We start from the raw sequence: 18,446 nt of genomic DNA, 5'->3' as shown, positions 1-18,446 counted from the left end.
TGAACAGCACTCATTCTCCGGCACTACCCCATCATCGAATCTACAATGCCATTGACTGTACTTACTGACGCGGATGTGCGCACTCTCTTATTGCAATTGACCAAACAAGACATTCTCGACTTGCAGCAGAACCTCGCTGATGCGCTGCACCATTACTCTACCAGCACGGAAGAAGACGATAACAATGGATGTTGTGAGAGTTTTCAGTCTGCAGGCACGAGTGTGAAGACTAAAGATGGAGGGATGATGACGGTTGCGCCGGCGAGCAGGTATGTATAGTTCTTGCAAATACAAATGCATCGACTGACTGTACGCAGCAACGATGGCCTCGGAGTCAAAATAACAACACGTCCAGAGTCCAACTCTTCAGACACAGCCTCCGTTACTTCGTCGATGAGCTCGCTCGCCTTATCCCAACAGTCCACGCCAACGAGTAAAAGCTCAGCAACCACAGCCTCTCTCTCATCAAGCCAGACATCCGCATCAAATACTAGTCTCACGCTCTTCGACCGCTCCGGAAACCCTCGCGCCATGCTGAACTCATCTGAAATGACAGCCTTCCGCACCGCCCTCGCAAGCACAATGCTCTTTAAGAAACGAGCAAATGTCCACGACGTAACAGTCTTCGGCGCAGGGAAACAAGCTTACTGGCACATCCGTCTTGCGCTCCTGCTACGCGGACCGGATATCCATCATCTCAATATCATAAATCGGGATTTCGAACGCGTACATCAGTTATTGGAGAAACTATACGATCCCGACTCCGCTCCTTCGACGTTCAACCCAGATCCAAACCACGTGCCAACCTACCGCCGCGCATCAGGCCCAGAGAAAAGCAAAGCAACAGGAAAAGAAACCCAACACCAATACCTCCACCGCCCCAAAATCCAAATCCTCACCCCCGGCCACGGCGAATACCCGCGCCTCCTGCACGCCACCCTCCGCTCCTCCTCCGTCCTATTCCTCTGCACCGCCTCGCCCACCCCCCTCTTCCCCGCGCCCATCCTAACGAACCCCGAAGGCCGAAAAAAAGGCCGCTACATAGCCGCCATCGGCTCCCTCTCGTCCCTCGCCACAGAACTACACCCAGACATCCTACGCCAAAACGTCGCGCCCGAGCACGGCCACCGCCATTTCCACAAGCACGCAAAGCAGAGTGGGGCAGTGGTGGTGGATAGTGTGGAGAAGGCTTTGAAAGAGGGTGGGGAGGTGGTGCAGGCGGGGTTGGGTCCGGATCAGGTTGTTGAAATTGGGGAGTTGGTTATGTTGAAGAGGGATGCGGAGAGGAGGAGACGGGAGTGCTTGGCTGGGAAAGGGTTGATGGAGGCGGAGGGGCTGGATACGGGGGGTGTGGAGTTTGGCGAGTGCGAGATGAATCGGAGGGAGAAGACGGAGAAGGCTAGGAGAGGGAGTAGTGGGAAGAAGGAGAAACATCATGAAGGAGAGGACAAGGCGCATAAGAGCTTGATTGAGTGGTTGGTCAAGGGGAATGTGATTTATAAGAGTGTGGGACTGGGTCTTACGGACGTCGTGGTGGGCGGTGACCTTGTTCGCATAGCGAATGAGCGCAGTATCGGCACGAGGATCGATAACTTCTAGGGTGGGTTGTCGCATCCATCGGAACTGGAAGTGGGATCACAGCAATTCGGCTCCTGCGAGTGCAGCTGAGGTGGTAGTCATAATTCAACATATATAATCAGAGCATAATCACAAGCAACAAATCATGCGAATGGCGTGCGTTATCGTGATTGATTCCAGTCAATGCAGTCGTTTGCCGACCGCTTTTAACCCTCCTAAACTCCGTTGGTATTGTGAACCGACTATATGCAGAGATAAGAGACACGCCGTAAAGTCATCATGAAATCGAGAAAGCACATCAGGACCCGCTTAGATCTTGATAGCGCTCTCGATGGCCTTCCTCTTCTTCTCCATGCGGGCGTTGGCCTTGGCACCCATGATACCACCTCCCCAGTGGCGGGCAGCGTCCTTGTGGTGCGACTCGAGGTAACCGTCGTTGACAGCGGTGACGAGCTTCTGGAGCTCGTTCTTGTCCTCGGAGCGGACCTCGGTAAGAGCGAGAACAGCGGCGGTCTTCTGGTGGACGACCGTTCCGAGACGGGCCTTGCCCTTGACGATGACGTAAGGGACACCTGATTGAGGTCAGTAAAGGTTCTATATGCGTTTGCGCAGTTAAAGTACTCACCCATCTTTCTGCAGAGAGCGGGCAGGTAGACGACGAGCTCGATGGGGTCGACGTCGTTAGCGATCAGGACGAGGGAAGCCTTCTTGTTCTCAATCAGGCCAACAACGTGGTTGAGACCGTACTTGGCGACGTAGGGCTTCTTGCTGACGTCCTCCTTCTTCTTGCCCTCAGCGACGGCGGTGGCCTCCTTGGTGAGGCGCTCCTTCTTCTCGGCCTTGGTCTCGGGACGGTACTTGTTGAGGATCTTGAAAGCCTGGGTGGCAAGGTTACGGTCGGCAACGTGCTGGAACTGGGCAATCGCCGGCGGGACCTTCAAGCGCATGTTGAGGATCTTCTTCTGGCGTTGAAGACGGACATACGCGCTGTACATTGTCAGTATCTGCCATCTGCGGTGGATCGGGGTTTGCTTACGGCCAGCGGACCATGCGGCCGACGTTGCGCTGGGGCTGGATGTCCTGACCGATGCCATAGTTGCGAGGACGCTTCTCGATGAGAGGGTTCTGTTCCATTGTGAGCGGTTGTAGTTGAATGTTTGGGGAATGGGCAGACCTTTTGCTTCTTGGCGGCAGACGACTTAGAAGTGGCCTGGGGGAAAGCCGCAGGCTTCTTTCCGGATCCTTTGGGAGGCATTGTCGAGGCTGTCATAGAGAACAGAAACCATTAGCGAATGTTCATTCACTATAGGTCTGAATCTCGTAAGAGCGAGAGGGCCTTTCAGCCGCTCTCCACTCTAGCCATCATTTGTATGCGACACGCTCATGTAGAGACGTGCGATTGTGATATGCTACCGAGCATTCATGGCGGATATGCGCTTACCTGGTGTGTTGGCGGCGACGAAGTAAAGATTGGCGACGGTGGACTTGACGAACGTTCGAAAGCGGGCGCAAAAGTTGTCGGCACCGAAATCCACAGAAGCGAGTGCGCGCGGGTGGGGAAGAACGTTTCGCCGGCGCTAGTACCTGCCCAATGGTAGCGTGGTGCCTCACCATCCATCATCGACCGCGACAACTTCAATGCGAGATCATGAACGCGATCAATCTCGGCGCGAAAGGGCGTAACGCGCAGCTCGTCGCCATATTCTGCCTATGGAAAGCGCTGCTCCTCTCGCTCGCTGCATTCTGCCCAGGTCCCGGATACGACACCTCTGGTCTCATACTGCTCGACGCGAGCGCCCGGCGTCATGTTGAGCTGGATGTCACCTCCCGCTATGAGCGTTTTGTCCTCAATCTGCTCCACTGGGACGCATTGTACTTTGTGAAAGCAGCTGAGCGGGGTCATGTCCACGAACAAGCGTGGGCCTTCAGCGGGGCGTACTCGTATCTCCTGCGACTAACCGGTCAATGTGAGCACCAGAGGCCCAGTCATTTGGGTCGGCACTGATATCTCGCAGTGATGGCTGGCGATGCGCAGGCTCCTCTGCACTACTATGCTCTGGCCGGAATCATCCTTTCCAACATATGCCACCTCCTCTCTGTGCTAGTGCTGTATCGCCTATTGACCTTGGTCCTGGAACCTCAACGGCGACAGATCATCCCATTCATCGCCGCTGTCTTGCATATCCTGACGCCAGCTTCTCTTTTTATGAGTGCACCGTATGCCGAAGCCATGTTCTCATTGCTCAATTTCACAGGCATGCTCCTCTATGCTCAATCTCAAACTGCGGCTGAGACTGGAATGTCATGGGTTCGAGCGGACTTTCAGAAGATTGGATCTGGTGCTTTTTTCGCAGCAGCTACACTGATGCGAAGCAACGGTCTACTCAGCGGCTTAATCCTCCTATACGATGTCGCTAAGTACATGCCCTCTCTGACGTCTGCGCAGTTGCGTATACCAGATGTAAGAAGGATGCTTGTCACATGCATGGCAGGTAGTCTGATAGCCCTGGCATTCTTCGGGCCGCAGTATCTGGCATACACGGAATTTTGCGACCGAGGCAGCGGCACTGGAACTAGACCGTGGTGTGACAAGACCTTCCCGAGCATTTACTCGTGGGTACAAAGCCATTACTGGTCAGTTACCCCAATACGATGACTTACTAGTCTGACCTCTTCCAGGAACGTAGGACTCTTCCGTTACTGGACCATCTCAAATCTGCCTCTGTTCATACTAGCGGCACCAGTTTCGTGGCTACTCCTCACATCAAGTGTCACCATTCTCCGCAGCGGTGTCCCACGCCCGTTGCGTGGGCGTCCTGTACCCCAGACTGGTGAAACAGCCAAATCCAGGAACGGAACCTCCGCGATATGCAAGCTACCGGAATTGGCACTCCCGCAATTACTACTGGCTGCAACAGCCGTTACCAGTTTTCACGTCCAGATTGTGAACCGAATTGCTTCCGGCTATCCGATGTGGTATCTAGTCGTCGCTACGTGGTTGGCTGATTCACAAAGTACTCGCCCGGCAGCAAACCGTTCACGAACAGCCAGGTGGTTTATCAGAGGTAGCATCATGTATTGCTTGATACAGGGAATGCTTTTTGCTAACTTCCTCCCACCGGCCTAAATCTCAGGCCGCGCAAATACTGTCGCACACACCAAGTGGTGGCGTGAGCTCTACAACATAGCTCCTCGATTCGGACGCCCAGACAGTCTGTACGACTTAGCTTATTACTAGTAAAACGCCATGATCAGACTCCTGAACTCCAATACGAATATTTCGCAATTACCACAACACTCGGTACATCTAGAAGGTTACTTAATTCTCCGGGCGAGCTGGTGCTAAACGTAGGAATAGCTCAGGAGGACACACATTACCGAGCTAAAACCTATGTCTTACATGCGAATTTTGGCACTGCGGCAGAAGCTGAACGATCAGTTACGAGGCCGTCATGATGCCAAGTACCTCACAGTCTCACTACTAGTGTTGCTGCTCTAATGTCCCAGCCATCGCAAGTGTCAAGACATGCACCCTACAGTGGAACTTGGAGATAATAGATGAACGTCGCATAGAGCGGCTGACCTGTCTTTCTAGCCTATCATGGAAAGCTGGTCTGACGACTTTGTACCTGCATGCGCTACTGACGCCAGCCTACCGATGGAAGCCTAGATCATCGTATAAAAGTTGGCGATGCGACAATATGGCGAGATGCTGTGCCAGCATACTACTACAGTTCCAGTCCAGTTGTTTACAAAAACGTCATGATATCGAACCCCTCTGCAAGATGCGACACATTGGGCGAAGCAGAACATTGCATCATCCACTGCTTCCCTACACATGACCGACAGCCTTGCAATGTCGCTGTTTTCGCGACGGAAAATGACTTCTTGAACACCAACGCGCCATTTCAGGACACTGATCAATGCCCTAGTTTCTGAGTCAGAAGCCTTCTGCTTGAGAATGATGACCACCGTCAAGTCTCACAGCGACGCCACCTACACCAACCAGAATGTTGGAGCGAAGATGAGGGCCTCTCGGAAAGACAGAAGGAAGGCTTGGCCACGCCAGCTTTGTCACTAGTCTTTGGCATAGTGAGGGCGACTTATAAAGGTTGCTTCAAGCTGCTTTGGTTGGTAGCCGTGCTCATCAGCCTAGTCCGACCTACACTCGTTACTAGAAAACGATGAAGCTTTCTACCTTCTCTACCTTCCTCAGCCTGTCCGTGGCTTTGGCAGCCGTGCTCGACACTAGACAGCAATGCAATGAGGATGACTGCTTCCGCGCAGTTTTCGGCAGCGGCGGATTCGGTCAGATAATCAGGGCGGGAGAAGATTGCGATGACTTCCTTACTACAAGTGTCATATGGTACCCAATGTTTGTATTCCAATCAAGATGTCTGTCGAACACACTAACAGTCTACTCCAGCACCACTATCACGTCCTTTACTCTTACGACATCTACTCTGACAACACCATGCCCTTCGGAGGTATTGCCCGTTCCGACAGATGAGCCCATTACTTCCGACGAAGAAAAACTATGGATTCGACAAGCACTGCCAACCGGAACTAACTGGTCCACGACCACCGTCTTTGGACCAGTGCCTACATACGCCACCCAAGCCTGTGTCTCGCAAGAATACAGATCTGTTTGCGGATGTGCGAGCATCACCGAAGATACTATCACCTATCTTAGCACCGTAAGTTTTATGTCAGTGTGCGATGGGTAACAGCTAATCATGTTCTAGACTGTGACAGATATTGAGACTACAACGTATACCAGCGTTACAATTACCGGAACATCTTGCCCAATCATCACACCATCGTCTTCGATGAGCTCTTCAACTTCAAGCATGGTTACCTCGTCTTCGGTGTCCAGTAGTGTTTCTAGCAGCACTAGCTCTACCATCTCATCATCCTCGAGCACGGATAGTTCTTCAAGCTCGGCGACATCGTCATCCAGCACAGGAAGCTCTTCAGTGTCCTCGATCGACAGTAGTAGCTCATCTAGCTCGTCTACCATGCCAACTTCATCCAGCCCTAGCTCTTCAGCATCGTCAACTGAGTCTAGTAGCTCGTCAAGCACACCGACTGTGTCTAGTTCCTCCAGCTCTTCATCTGCAACATCTAGTAATTCGTCTACTAGCTTAAGCAGCTCATCTAGCAGCTTGTCTAGTAGTTCGAGCACGTCGTCATCTACCACAAGCGATGTATCCAGCACGAGCTCGAGTAGCTCATCCAGTACTTCGACTGAGCCCTCCGCCACTTCAAGCACCTCGTCCACGGTATCAAGCAGCTCCTCGACTTCCTCGGGAGAAGTCCCTGCCACAAGCAGCATGTCAAGCTCTTCCATGTCTTCATCATCCACCATGACACCAAGCTCCTCGTCAGCTACCACGTCATCAGAAAGCTCTTCCAGCAGCTCTTCATCAAGCACATCCGACATATCGAGCTCCTCCAGCAGCGTCTCAACAAGCTCAACTAGCACTACCGAATCCTCATCTTCGACCAGTGCAACATCTACCTCTAGCGACTCAAGTTCATCTGCAAGTAGTAGTTCGTCATCTTCAACGAGTAGCACGGACTCCTCATCGTCATTATCATCAATCACTACTCTGACTCCGACCTCCAGTGCTTCGAGCACATCGGCTAGCAGTTCATCGCCTGCGTCTTCAGCGAGCAGCACCGACTCGTCGTCTTCCCTGTCATCGTCCACTATCATAGACCCGACGACCTCTAGTGCTTCAAGCACGTCTGTCAGCAGTTCATTGTCATTCTCATTGAGCACCACCGACTCGTCCTCCTCGCTGTCAACAATTACAATCATAACTTCAACCTCCAGTGATTCGAGCACGTCTACTAGCAGTCCGTCGTCCTCGTCATCATCTTCTTCGTTGTCATTCAGTACTGCATCGATTTCCTCAACCACTGATACATCGTCGACTACATCCACAACGAGCGCAACGCCCAGCCCACCCGTGTGTGGAGGCTTTGGTGTTGGTCTCTGTGACGGCGCCTGCCGCGACCTCGCGACTGACGTTCTTCACTGTGGCCGGTGCAACAACGCATGCGTCGCGGGCAACCTCTGCAACAACGGAGTCTGCGCATCTCGTGCATGCGACTCGAACTGCGAATTTGACCGCCTGTGCAACAGAAACGGAACTTCGTCATGCCGGTGCGCAAGGACCATGGATGGCGCTGGTGTCTGTTACGACAAGGATGCGACAAACTGTTCTGACCCAGGAATCCTTCAATGCAGGACCTCAGCCAGCTGTCCGATCGGCACAGTTTGCATGCCTAACGTCTGTGACTGTGCGGATACTACCAAGGGCATCTGCGTTGGCACCACTGGGTGTGGGGACGAAGGATTGTCTGTCATGGGCGGGCTGATCCGAATCGGAGAGATGGAGAAGCGCAGAAGGACCGTCAGAGGGTTGGCGAACCAACTCTAAGTATGGGACGAAAGCATGGTGGTAGCATACGCAGGGAAAAGGGCGGCATCGTGGTTTGTTGTGATTTGGGAATAGTTGGGTGCCTGCCAATGTGCTAGTGGGCGTTGTACAATGGTCTTCACAACACAATATACATCCTTCGCTTCTATACCTACACCGGCAACGGCATCCCGTGTTGTGAATAGCGGTTGGCGTCAGTGCGACATTAAGCTCGCGGTGCATAAAGGCAATTTTTTGTTGTCAAGTGACGCTGCAGTGAGCGGTCAGTGCCTCGGAAGTTAGGTGCTAGCTTCTTTCGCGATGTCAACACACGATAGCGGGTGGTGCCAGTGTAGAGGGTCGCGTGTTTGGAGGCAACAATACGCGACGCGACTGGGGAAATGCAGGTGGTGTGGAGGTGTCCAGATGCAGGCCATCGTAGAGCGGCCTTGTAAACCACGGCGAGATATGACGGGTGCAATGTTTAATGTCTAACGCATGAATGTGGCGTCTAGCGGGTCCTAGCGTGCTCCCCACGCGCTGGTGTCGTTGCCGTGGGGATCGCCCGCCATGTCCGCGACGTAAACACAAAGTATGCCGGCCATGTGCCTCATCGCCTCCCCAAATATGCCCGCCATCCTTCTGCTATAGACAACCCACGTTTCAAGCCTTCTCTTCCCGGCCCCGACCTCAGTCGACGCTTCCCCAATCCCCATCTTGTTGGAGCACCATCATGTCGACGCCGGACATGGCCACCGCCGCACCTTCGCATAGACGGAACAGGAGCGCTGCAGCTGGAGTGCTCAAGTCTATCATCGCGAACAAAGGCCACAAGCGCTCGCCGACCGAGGGCGCTGGGCTGCACAACAATCAGATAGCGAGCCCGCCGTACATGCCTGTCTCCAACTTCCAGGCGCCGCTCCTGCCGCCAGACCACCCCCATAGCCAATTGCGCGCGGCAAATCAGACGGAGAACGTTCCCACCAATCCGCCGTCACCGCGCAAGTCGCGAGACGTCAATTCGAGCCCCAAAAAGAGCCTGCATAAGAAGACACTCAGTTCCGTCTCGCTGCGGTCACTGGCCAAGAAGGAGAACAAGGAGGAGAAGGAGAAGCCGGCCTACAAGAAGTCATTCGACTCGCGGCGATCTCAGGAAGAGGCCGAGATGGGCGAGAAGCCGAAGAAGACAAAGTCGTCGACCAATCTGGCTGCCATGTTCGGCGGGCGCCGGAGAGACAAGTCACCTGTGAAGGAGAGCAGAGACAAGGAGAACACTACACCACCCCGCTCTTCTCACAACAAGGCCCCACCTCGTACTCCCATCTGGGCCGAGTTCAGCTCCCAACAGGAAGTCACCACCACGAGCAAAGTCCCGCTTAACGATCAGCGACGGAGCGTCGAGGAGGAGATTGCCCTCTACACTCCCCAGGACTACTCCCCCACCAAGCAGCGCAACTTCTTCGAGGTCGGCCAGCCAGCCCTCCGACCAGCCCCGAAAGAGCGGCCCAAGTCCATGTTTGCTCCCAAGTCGACTTCCACGGCATCCTTGCTTGAGACCTTCTCGCGCAAGCGCAGCAACGAGCGCGTTCCTCTATCAGACACCAAGGGCAACGAGGGACGCACAAGGGAGAGTTCTCCTGTAAAGCCGGCAAGACCCGTACTCAGTAGGGCTAGTACCGACACCGGCAGCAAGGACTACAGTCTCAATCCTATGGCGCCGCCGCCGCCGCCCGCCACGACCAAGAAGCAGAACCGAGTCATGGCTGCCGTTGCTGCCTTTAACGGAAAGTCAAAGCAAGCTGACGGTGCTCCGGCGTCTGCCAAGCTCGATCCAAAGGCGGTAGACGCCGAGTTCGAGGAGGTTCTGGTAAGTGCTGTCCGAAGCCCCCAATGAATACCTGCTAATGATACCAGGAATCTCGAAACATCCCCACACACCAACGCGCTCAGATGCGGACACTGAAGCTTGAGGTCAAGGCCGACTTCGTTCGCATGCACAAACTCGACATACCCCAGACCTCGCGAACAAACTCCGCCCAGTCTTCCATTGGCGAGAACACCAAGCAGGCGCCACAGAAGTCGTCCAAGTCCCGACATGGATCTGCCGTCGAGGATGCAGAGGATGAGGCGGAAGCGGACAAGTCAGCCAACTCTACTAAGCGTGAGCGACCGCGGAGCCGAACATTCACCTTCAACAGGAGTGACTCTCCGACGAAGAAGCAGAAGGGCGAATCGGGCGAACGGAAGACGAACTCAAAACCAGCGCCTATTCCCAAGTCTCCGTCTATGAGGTCACTAAGGTCCAATGCTTCTGATCGTTCTGTGTCCAACGGAGCGAAATCGGTCAAGGCCGACGAGTTCATCTCCTACTTGAAGAAGACGCCTAAGCCACAGAACGTCGAAGTCGGCAAGCTGCACAAGCTTCGCCTGTTAATCCGTAACGAGACTGTCGACTGGGTTGACAACTTCATCCAGGATGGTGGTATGACTGAGCTGGTCGCGTTGCTTCACCGCATCATGGAGATTGAATGGCGCGAAGACCACGAAGACACGCTTCTGCACGAACTCCTTCGATGTCTCAAGGGACTCTGCACAACCGCCACGGCTCTCAAGCAGCTCAATGAGATCTCGTCGACACTGTACCCAGCATTACTGGCCATGCTTTTCGACGAAGAGCACAAAGGTCCGAGCGAGTTTACTACGCGTGAACTCATCATCGAGATCATCTTCGCTCACATCTCCATGGCACCCGAGGGCGAGCTAGAGACCCGCGCCAAAGAGCTGATGAAGTACCTGAAAGACCCTGTTAAAGAGAAGCAGGCTTCGACGGTTCCGTTCATCCTTCAGATGCACACACAGCGGCCCTACCAGGTCTGGTGCAAGGAGCTGTCCAACGTGACCAAAGAAGTCTTCTGGATCTTCATCCACCACCTCAACGTCATTCCCGTTCCCCCCAAGCCTACGGAGGGAAAGTCGTACGCGAAAACGCACTTCCCAGGTCAACGCGCAATCGTTCCTGCAGCACCCTACGTTGGCGGCGTGGAATGGGACGCAACCAACTACCTCGCCACTCACATTGACCTCCTCAACGGCATCATGGCCTCTCTCCCCACACGCACCGCACGCAACGAGTTCCGCTCCGAACTCAAGATCTCAGGCTTCGAGAAACTGCTCGGCCACCTCCGCGCCTGTAACCCCAAGTACTACGGCGCTGTACACGACAGCGTCAAAGTCTGGATCGGCGCCGCCCTCGAAGACGACTGGGACGTCAAGACTGTGCGCATGGGTGCTGGCGATGGCAAGGGCGGCAGTGTCAGTCCTGCCAAGCAGAGCCCGAAGAAGAAGACGGAACCTCCACCACAGCTCATGGCACCGCCTAAGATGGATGTTGGGCTTGGTCTCGGACTGGGTTTTGAGCGGGAGATTGCCATTGGCAGTACGAACAAAGTAGACGATGACTGGATTTGAGGTGTTCGACATCGCTATCTGTCCAACATCTACTACCACTTGGATACCAGCCTGATATCTCTTACCCAACAGCCACTCTCGACCATCTCCTCCTTTGGATGACCAACTGCTTCAACCCAACATGAACTCACCAAACCCATCAACATTGCTTTCACCACCGGCGCAAACACGGATACAACGGCGTTCATCACCTCTCCACTGCATTCCATCTCACATCGTCACATCGTCAAATCAACATCAAATCACAGCATGCATCAAATCTTTTCATCTCCCACCCCCATTGGATCTCTTTCACGACACTCTCTCTTTGGCATTCCTGGGGTCATGAACGAATATCTCTCCCTCTTTCACATCACGACCTTAGCATATGACATGACTCTCACGACCGACACGACACGGCTGGCTTCCCTTTGCCTTGGGGGGCAACGACGTTGTGTTTTACTACCTTCTGACCTTCTTTCCGACACACAGATACGTGAATGGGACGCGTGTATAGTGTATACATATACTTGTTGTTGCGCTCCTTTTTTTATTGTTTATGCGCAATGTTTGAGATGCATGGGTATGGGCTGGGGCGTATAATGTTTGATATGGGAGTTTTGATCGGGAGAATTCAGGTCATCTATCTTCAACATTTGGTCGTTTTGTGATTATGATTGATGTGATACAAATGCCCTAACCAGGACTCTATTCAACGTTCTAAGTGGGTATCTGATGTCTGACAACTCCAACTCCGCTAGCCCAGGCCATTGCCATGACCATGCCAATGCCGCTAAATGATAAACTCCACACGAATGCCTCAAACCTCACACTCTTCGTAAGTCATACCCCATACCCCATCAAGCCTTCTTCTTCCCCTTCCTCCTCCCCTTCTTCTCACCCACCTCCACCGTCCCACCCTCCACCTCACCCTCCTGCAACCCCATAACTTCATTCCCCTGCATCTCCTTCAACTTCTCCTGGCCACTGATAAAGAAGCTCAAATCGCGATTCTGCTCCTCGAGATCCGCCTTTTGGGCCTCAAGCTCTTTAACCTTATTCTCGGCCTCCTCAGCCTTCTTCTCCAAATGCTTAATCCGCTCCATCAAACTCTCATTCACAATCTGCTCTTCTTTGTATTGCTTGGTGAGTTTACGTGCGAGCTCAGAGGCGGACGTTGCTTTCTGGGCGTTGCGCGCGGATTCGCGTGTGAGGGAGGCGATGGTGGTTGTTGCTTCGGACTGGGAGGTGGAAAGCTGGTCGAGTTTCTGGGACAGCGAGGCGACGGATCGGGTTGCTTCGTCGGCGGTGGAGGCGGCTTTTGCTGCTTTGTCGACTGCGCGTTCGAGCTGTTCCTCAAAGTATGCGCGTTGAGATTCGAGTTGGGAAGTGAGTAGGTAGGCGTACTCCATGCCCATGTTGTCGAGCTTCTCGCGCGGGACGGTGTCGTTGGAGTAGCCGGTCATGCCGGGTGCGCTGAAGGATTGGTTCGAGGCGGGCATGTCGACGAGTTTTCCGTCTGCTTTGTTTTGGATTAGGCGGTGGACGTAGCCATCGCCTGCGTAGTCCCAGACGTGTTGGGTCACCACATCCATTGCATAGGTATGGCTTGTTGCTTCGTAGTGTGCGAATGCATGTGCTGAGTCGTAGCGGCCACATCCTATGTTACCGCAGATTAGGCAGATCCAGAGGTTTTGTGTGGATCCGCAGACACTGCACTCGTTGTCTGGACTCTCGCCGTCTGCGCCCCGATTTGAGGTAAAGGCATCGTTTTGTGTGTACCGACAGACTGGGCAGCCTGAGCCCCGCCACTTCTCAAGACAGGCGCAGTGGAAGACGTGCTGACAGAGAATGGTGAGGAGGCCAGTTGTTTCGTCCATGCGTTCGAGGCAGACAGGACAGGTTGGTAGCTCTACCAAAGCAGGTGTAGGTGGAGCGTGTGGTTTCGCGGTAAGCGAAGTAGCGATTGATGGTCCGTCGACTGGTGAAGGTACGGTGCTAGCTGGCGGAAGAGGAGCTGTGGGCTGTTTGGTCGGCGCGGGCGCGAAGGGATCGTTGGTGAGGTCAGGATACGAGGTGGGATCGCGGTTTGAGTCGCCGTTCTGGAAGTTGATCGACTTGACAAAGACGACATGACAGTACTCAGGCTGTTTCTGTCAGCTGCGACCTCTTGACTATAATAGTCCTTTGTCTTACCTCCATACTGTTGAAGGCCTTGCCATCCCATTCCTTTCTCCACGCCCTCGCTTTCTTGGCTTCCCGGAACTTCATCAGCACCATGTATTTGTTCGCTCTGCTTGTCCGGATGAGCCTAAAATGCGAGACGTCCTCCCTCGTCTGCTCGCCCATGAAGCCGAGAAAGTCGGAAGGTGTCATGTATGAGGGCACCGCCAGTATGCACAGCGTAGTGCAGTCGTCCTCGTTGAAGTCCTTGCTCGCTCCGTCCACCTCATCGTACAAGCCTGGCGTGTCCTGTCCATCGCGATAGAGATGTACGACACCCCAGCCAACATCTGTGTCTTTCAGATCTGAGGGTATGAACTTGCCCTTGGTCGCGAGACCACCGGCATTTGGCGCGTGTGAGGGGTGCTTGAGTCGAGCTCGATCGAGTTCAGTGCCGGTGCTCGGGTTCATGTCGATGCTCAGTATGGAGATGGTGTCGAAGCGCCAATCCCTGTGTGCAAAGCTTTGTGTTCGCCTGTGTCCCGGCCTCTTGGGCGGTTTGACGACGGGTACCGGGCTTTCGTGGTGGTCTGAGAAGGATGGTCGCGTGCGATGACTGAACCGGCGGGCGGTAGATGTGCGATCACGGGCAGCAGCAGCTTGGCTGGCCTCACTGCTAGAAGCTATGGGTTTCGGGAAATGATTGTATGCGCGTGATGCCGGGGGATAGGAGCCCCACGACGCTCGGCGATGGGCTGGAAGCTTCGAGTCGAAGATGTCGCTAGGTAGAAACGTCTTGTCCGGCGACGAGCGCGAGGGATACAGCTCGAAGGTAAGGTGGAAAAAGTACGCCGGCATCAGGTCTTATTGAGGTGCCTGCATTTCCAACGAGTGTGATTGTGAACAGAAGTTTGGAACGTACGCAACGTGTTTGCGACCTGAGCTACGTGACTTGCAGCCGCGGCAGTGGGGCAAGCGCAAGCGCGTCATTCCCGCATCTCTCCGCACATGTTAGCGCACCAAGACGCGCACGGCTTCACGACAAAGGCACATTTTGAGGATTGGAGTGATAAAATTATATTTCATTCTTGCCCTGTACCTACGCATTGCAAGTCCAGCTAATCCTCATAATGGTGGTCGCCCATGGCGTGCCCTTAATGCTGTCCTTCGGATATAGTAAACGCCATAGCTATGCAATAGTAAAGAAATTGTAAAGAAACACGCTATCCCGGCAAAGATGTCATTTCCCACACCATGTGTACGGTAAAAGAGACGGCCAAGGCCGAGCCAAAGAAAGGCATTTCATGATGCCACCTGAATAAATAAGATTCGATTGCCGTGTCGTCAAGTCATTCGCCAGAACGCGTAGTGGGTATCGCTTTTGAACATGGCCAAAACATTCGCGCCGGTCCCAAGTGGTGATGGGTGTAACTGTATTTCGTGTAACTCGCAGTGTTGAATGGTAGAATAGAACTAAGCCTGGTCCACGTCGATTAAGTCGCCCTCGGTGATATCCTCGATCTCGTGGCCCTTGGAGTTGACGACAATGCGTCTTCCTCGTTGGTCGGCGGGAACTCCGTCGCGTGAAGCACCAAAGTCGAGAACCTGCAATTGTCAGCTAGTAATTCGTGAAGGCTGTCCTTAGTTGCTTACCTCGATGTATGTCATGCTGTTGCGCTGAACAGCAGCAACACAACGACGCTCATTGAACTTGACCTGCCATACGCCGCTCAGGTCTGTCAGCAAGTCCTTGACAAACTCGCCCGTCTTCACATTCCACATCTTGAGTGTACGGTCAGAGCCAGATATGACTTTCTGGCCGTCGTGCTGGAAGCAAGTGATGGCACCTGTGTGAGCACATAGTCGGCTTTTGCATTGTCCATTCTCTGGGTCCCAAATTCGGAGAGTTGAATCAGCAGCCGCTGATACCAAACGCTCGTGGCTCAGATCGAGAAGACCGACGAGCGAGGTATGACCCTCAAGCGTGAAGATGCAGGCCCCTGTCTCCAGAGACCAAACCTTGACCATGTTGTCCATGGAACCACTGATGCAGCGGTTGCGCGCATGGTCGAGAACAACACTGTACACCTTCTGCGAATGACCTTGAAGGCGTTGCAGAACCTCTCCGGTAGAGATTTTCCACACTCGGACAGTGCAGTCGTAACTGCCACTGACGAGCGTGTCACCGTGTGCAGCAATCGCGCGCACTGAATGATGGTGTCCCGTAAGGGCGCGTATGAAGTACGGATTGTCGTGATCATTGGATGACGCTGCAGCCTGCATGATGCCCCGATCGCCTGGCTTGGGAAGCTTCCAGACGCGAAGGGTAGAGTCTCGCGAACCCGTAATAATGAGCTCCTCCTTCGGCATCATGATTGGCTGGCCGTCAAGGGTCTCGCCAATCTGAGTCGGCTTGAGTATTACTAGGCATCGGACGGTGGAGGTGTGACCCTGAAAAACATGCGTGCACTTTCCCTTTTCAATATCCCACACGCGCACTGAGCGATCGGTGGAGCCGGATACGAGTGTGTTGCCCTCGTACTGGAGGGCCCACACGCCGCCTTCATGCCCTTCAAGGCGGCTTCGTAGCGCTCCTGTCTTCGTGTCGTAGACATTGATGTTCGTATCATCACTGCCTGTCAAGATCTTGTCTGTATCAAACTGAAGACATGTCACCACGTGGCGCTGATGGGCGCGGAATGCAATGTGTTTCGGCTTCGTGTCAGTCGCCATCCAGCTCTTGCGGATAAGATGATGACGTTGATATAGAGACTTGAACAGATGCATAGCACGAAGACCAGGTAAACCAACATTGGGATCGGAAATGGCGGCCTCTGCTCGCTTGGCAAAAGCATGCGGCCCTTCTTGGCAGTCTGCGGGGCGCGAATAGAGGGCCATCTGTGTCCTAGTAGAGGGGCGGCTCTTGCGCGCTTTCTTGCCGCTGCCGCTACCATGTTTACTGGTAGCCTTCCTCTTCTGACGTATCGAAGACGATCGTGTCACTGCGCCCTCCTGGTCTAGCAAACCACTGGAGAATCCCGAGCTGGAAAAGCCCGAGAGGCCTTCGTTGTCAGATCTGGAGGCTACCGATTGAGCCCTGAGATCGCGCTCGTAGCTGTCAGCAGAATGAGGATACTGCCAACCCCAGCCTTCTTGCACAGCGCGCTCCAACTCGCCATACGGCAGCTTGTAGCCATCCTTGTCCAACAGATCTTTCCATGCAGACTCGTGGGTATCGGTGAGCTTCCGCCAGTACTTCGACACCTGTGCGGCACTGCACATGCTCTTGACGTCCAGATACCCGATAATCTCAAGGCTGAGCTCCGTAGGTAACGAGGCGATGAAGTCGCGTTTTAGGGCGGGATTGACGACATCCGCAACGAAGTGTAAGGTCGGCTTCTTACATCTTCTGAGCATCTGGTATAAGACGTACGACTTCATCTGTTCCGGCAGAGCATCGAACGAGTTCAGCATGTTCGGTATGTCCATGGCGGAGGGTGTGGGTAGTTGCGTATTGGAGCTGTCGGCGTTGTCACGCTGTCGGGAGCCAGGAAACAGGGTGAAATCCCCCACGCGTGAGCTGCTTGAGGTGCCCTGTGACAGGTCAAGCCCGGAGACGTCGTTCGCATCGAAGTCCATGTCTGTGCCCGAGAAGGAAGCCCCGCCATTTGTTTGTTGGGCGAGGTTTGCGGCCGCAGTGATGGGCGACAAGCTCGGACTAGGTAGGCTCGCGTCTTGTGCAGACGTTGTGTCAAGAGGCGTGAGGCGTGAGGGGGTGAAGGACGCGTCGTCGGCGAAGGGTCCAACTGGTTCCAGATCAGATTCGGCGATTGGGGGTGTAGCAGCTACGCCGGGGCCATCGAATACACCTGTGGGGAAGGCGTGCTCGGGAGAAGGCTCGCGATGGTCCGAAAGACCACCGCTGGAGTGTGATGACCGAGCGCCTGATTCTTGGAGCCGCCATCTGGGCGGCGTTTCGTCTGGTGCAATTTGCTGTGACGTAGTCCGTAGCTTGGAGTTGTGTAGATGGGCGGCGGTGCGGAGTTTTGCCAGCTTGGATGGTCCGGAGCCTGCCATGTCGGTATCGGGTGTGGCCAGCTGCGGATCCTCCATGTCATCCGAGGTGGAACGGGAGGCCGTACGTGTAACGTCCTTATTCTCGTGCTCCAGCCGGGGCTTCTTGCTTTGGCGATGTATGCCGAGAAGCTCGACGGCCTTTGTTATTGACGGTGGCGGCGGTGAGTCGTCTGCATTATCCCGTTTCCGACGGCCAGATACCGAGCGTAGGCCTTGGTGAGGAGCGTGTGGTTTCGGACGCGTCGAGCGGCTGGGTGTCGTGAAGACTGGCGGGCCGTCATACGACTCGACCTTTCTGAGAGTGCCGTTGGTCGATCGTAGGTTGCGTTGGAGTGTTTTCTGCTACAGTAGAAGCGTTAGCCGGTGGTTGGCAGATGCGACGTGAAGGGCCTCAGCCGCAGGCATATCCCTGGCATGAGGAATGCGTACCTCTCGCACCTTGTCCGATGCGGCACCTGCCTCTTCGAAGCAGGCCAGGTTGCCTCCAGATTCAAAGTAGAACTTGCGTATCGACTCGGGTGCCTGGACGTGGGCCAGCGGGTAGTCCTTGGGGTCCCGCTCGCTAAGGCTGCCGGGGGCGTTTACACACAAAGGCGGGAACGTGGTCGTCGTGGTGTATGTGGTCGTGACTACGGTAGTCTTGGTGGCAGGCGCGAAGGAGAACTGTCCCATGGTGGCGTACGGGTCTGTGGCTTCGGTGTGCACCGTCTTGGCCACGCCGTCAGCGCCGGGGCCAGCAGCGTTGGAGGCCAT

General features: G+C 54.4%; 6 protein-coding genes across 6 annotated transcripts; 2 read left to right on the top strand and 4 right to left on the bottom strand.

The window, feature by feature from the left end:
• Positions 1-184: 184 nt before the first annotated feature.
• J4E84_006530 (uncharacterized protein) lies at positions 185-1,599 on the top strand (the record flags this gene model as incomplete). Its single annotated transcript, XM_049389119.1, has 2 exons — positions 185-193; positions 475-1,599. 2 exons carry the CDS (start codon positions 185-187, stop codon positions 1,597-1,599), a joined length of 1,134 nt encoding a protein of 377 aa, XP_049243393.1.
• A 288-nt stretch (positions 1,600-1,887) lies between these two features.
• Positions 1,888-2,207, bottom strand: J4E84_006529 (uncharacterized protein; the record flags this gene model as incomplete). Its single annotated transcript, XM_049389118.1, has 2 exons — positions 1,888-2,150; positions 2,204-2,207. 2 exons carry the CDS (start codon positions 2,205-2,207, stop codon positions 1,888-1,890), a joined length of 267 nt encoding a protein of 88 aa, XP_049243392.1.
• Positions 2,208-6,319: 4,112 nt separating this feature from the next.
• Positions 6,320-7,909, bottom strand: J4E84_006528 (uncharacterized protein; the record flags this gene model as incomplete). Its single annotated transcript, XM_049389117.1, has 2 exons — positions 6,320-7,579; positions 7,901-7,909. The coding sequence occupies 2 exons, from the start codon at positions 7,907-7,909 to the stop codon at positions 6,320-6,322; spliced, it is 1,269 nt and encodes a 422-aa protein (XP_049243391.1).
• An 830-nt stretch (positions 7,910-8,739) lies between these two features.
• J4E84_006527 (uncharacterized protein) lies at positions 8,740-11,474 on the top strand (the record flags this gene model as incomplete). Its single annotated transcript, XM_049389116.1, has 2 exons — positions 8,740-9,873; positions 9,921-11,474. 2 exons carry the CDS (start codon positions 8,740-8,742, stop codon positions 11,472-11,474), a joined length of 2,688 nt encoding a protein of 895 aa, XP_049243390.1.
• Positions 11,475-12,313: 839 nt separating this feature from the next.
• J4E84_006526 (uncharacterized protein) lies at positions 12,314-13,655 on the bottom strand (the record flags this gene model as incomplete). Its single annotated transcript, XM_049389115.1, has 2 exons — positions 12,314-13,600; positions 13,650-13,655. The coding sequence occupies 2 exons, from the start codon at positions 13,653-13,655 to the stop codon at positions 12,314-12,316; spliced, it is 1,293 nt and encodes a 430-aa protein (XP_049243389.1).
• Positions 13,656-15,089: 1,434 nt separating this feature from the next.
• J4E84_006525 (uncharacterized protein) lies at positions 15,090-18,446 on the bottom strand (the record flags this gene model as incomplete). The annotated part of the gene is made up of 3 exons (XM_049389114.1): positions 15,090-15,221; positions 15,270-18,032; positions 18,123-18,446. 3 exons carry the CDS (start codon positions 18,444-18,446, stop codon positions 15,090-15,092), a joined length of 3,219 nt encoding a protein of 1,072 aa, XP_049243388.1.

Source organism: Alternaria hordeiaustralica, assembly GCF_023758085.1.
Source record: "Alternaria hordeiaustralica strain BMP 2776 chromosome Unknown scaffold_12, whole genome shotgun sequence".
Taxonomy (NCBI): domain Eukaryota; kingdom Fungi; phylum Ascomycota; class Dothideomycetes; order Pleosporales; family Pleosporaceae; genus Alternaria; species Alternaria hordeiaustralica.
Note: the sequence above shows the minus strand (reverse complement) of the source record. Positions and strands in the feature narration are given on the sequence as shown.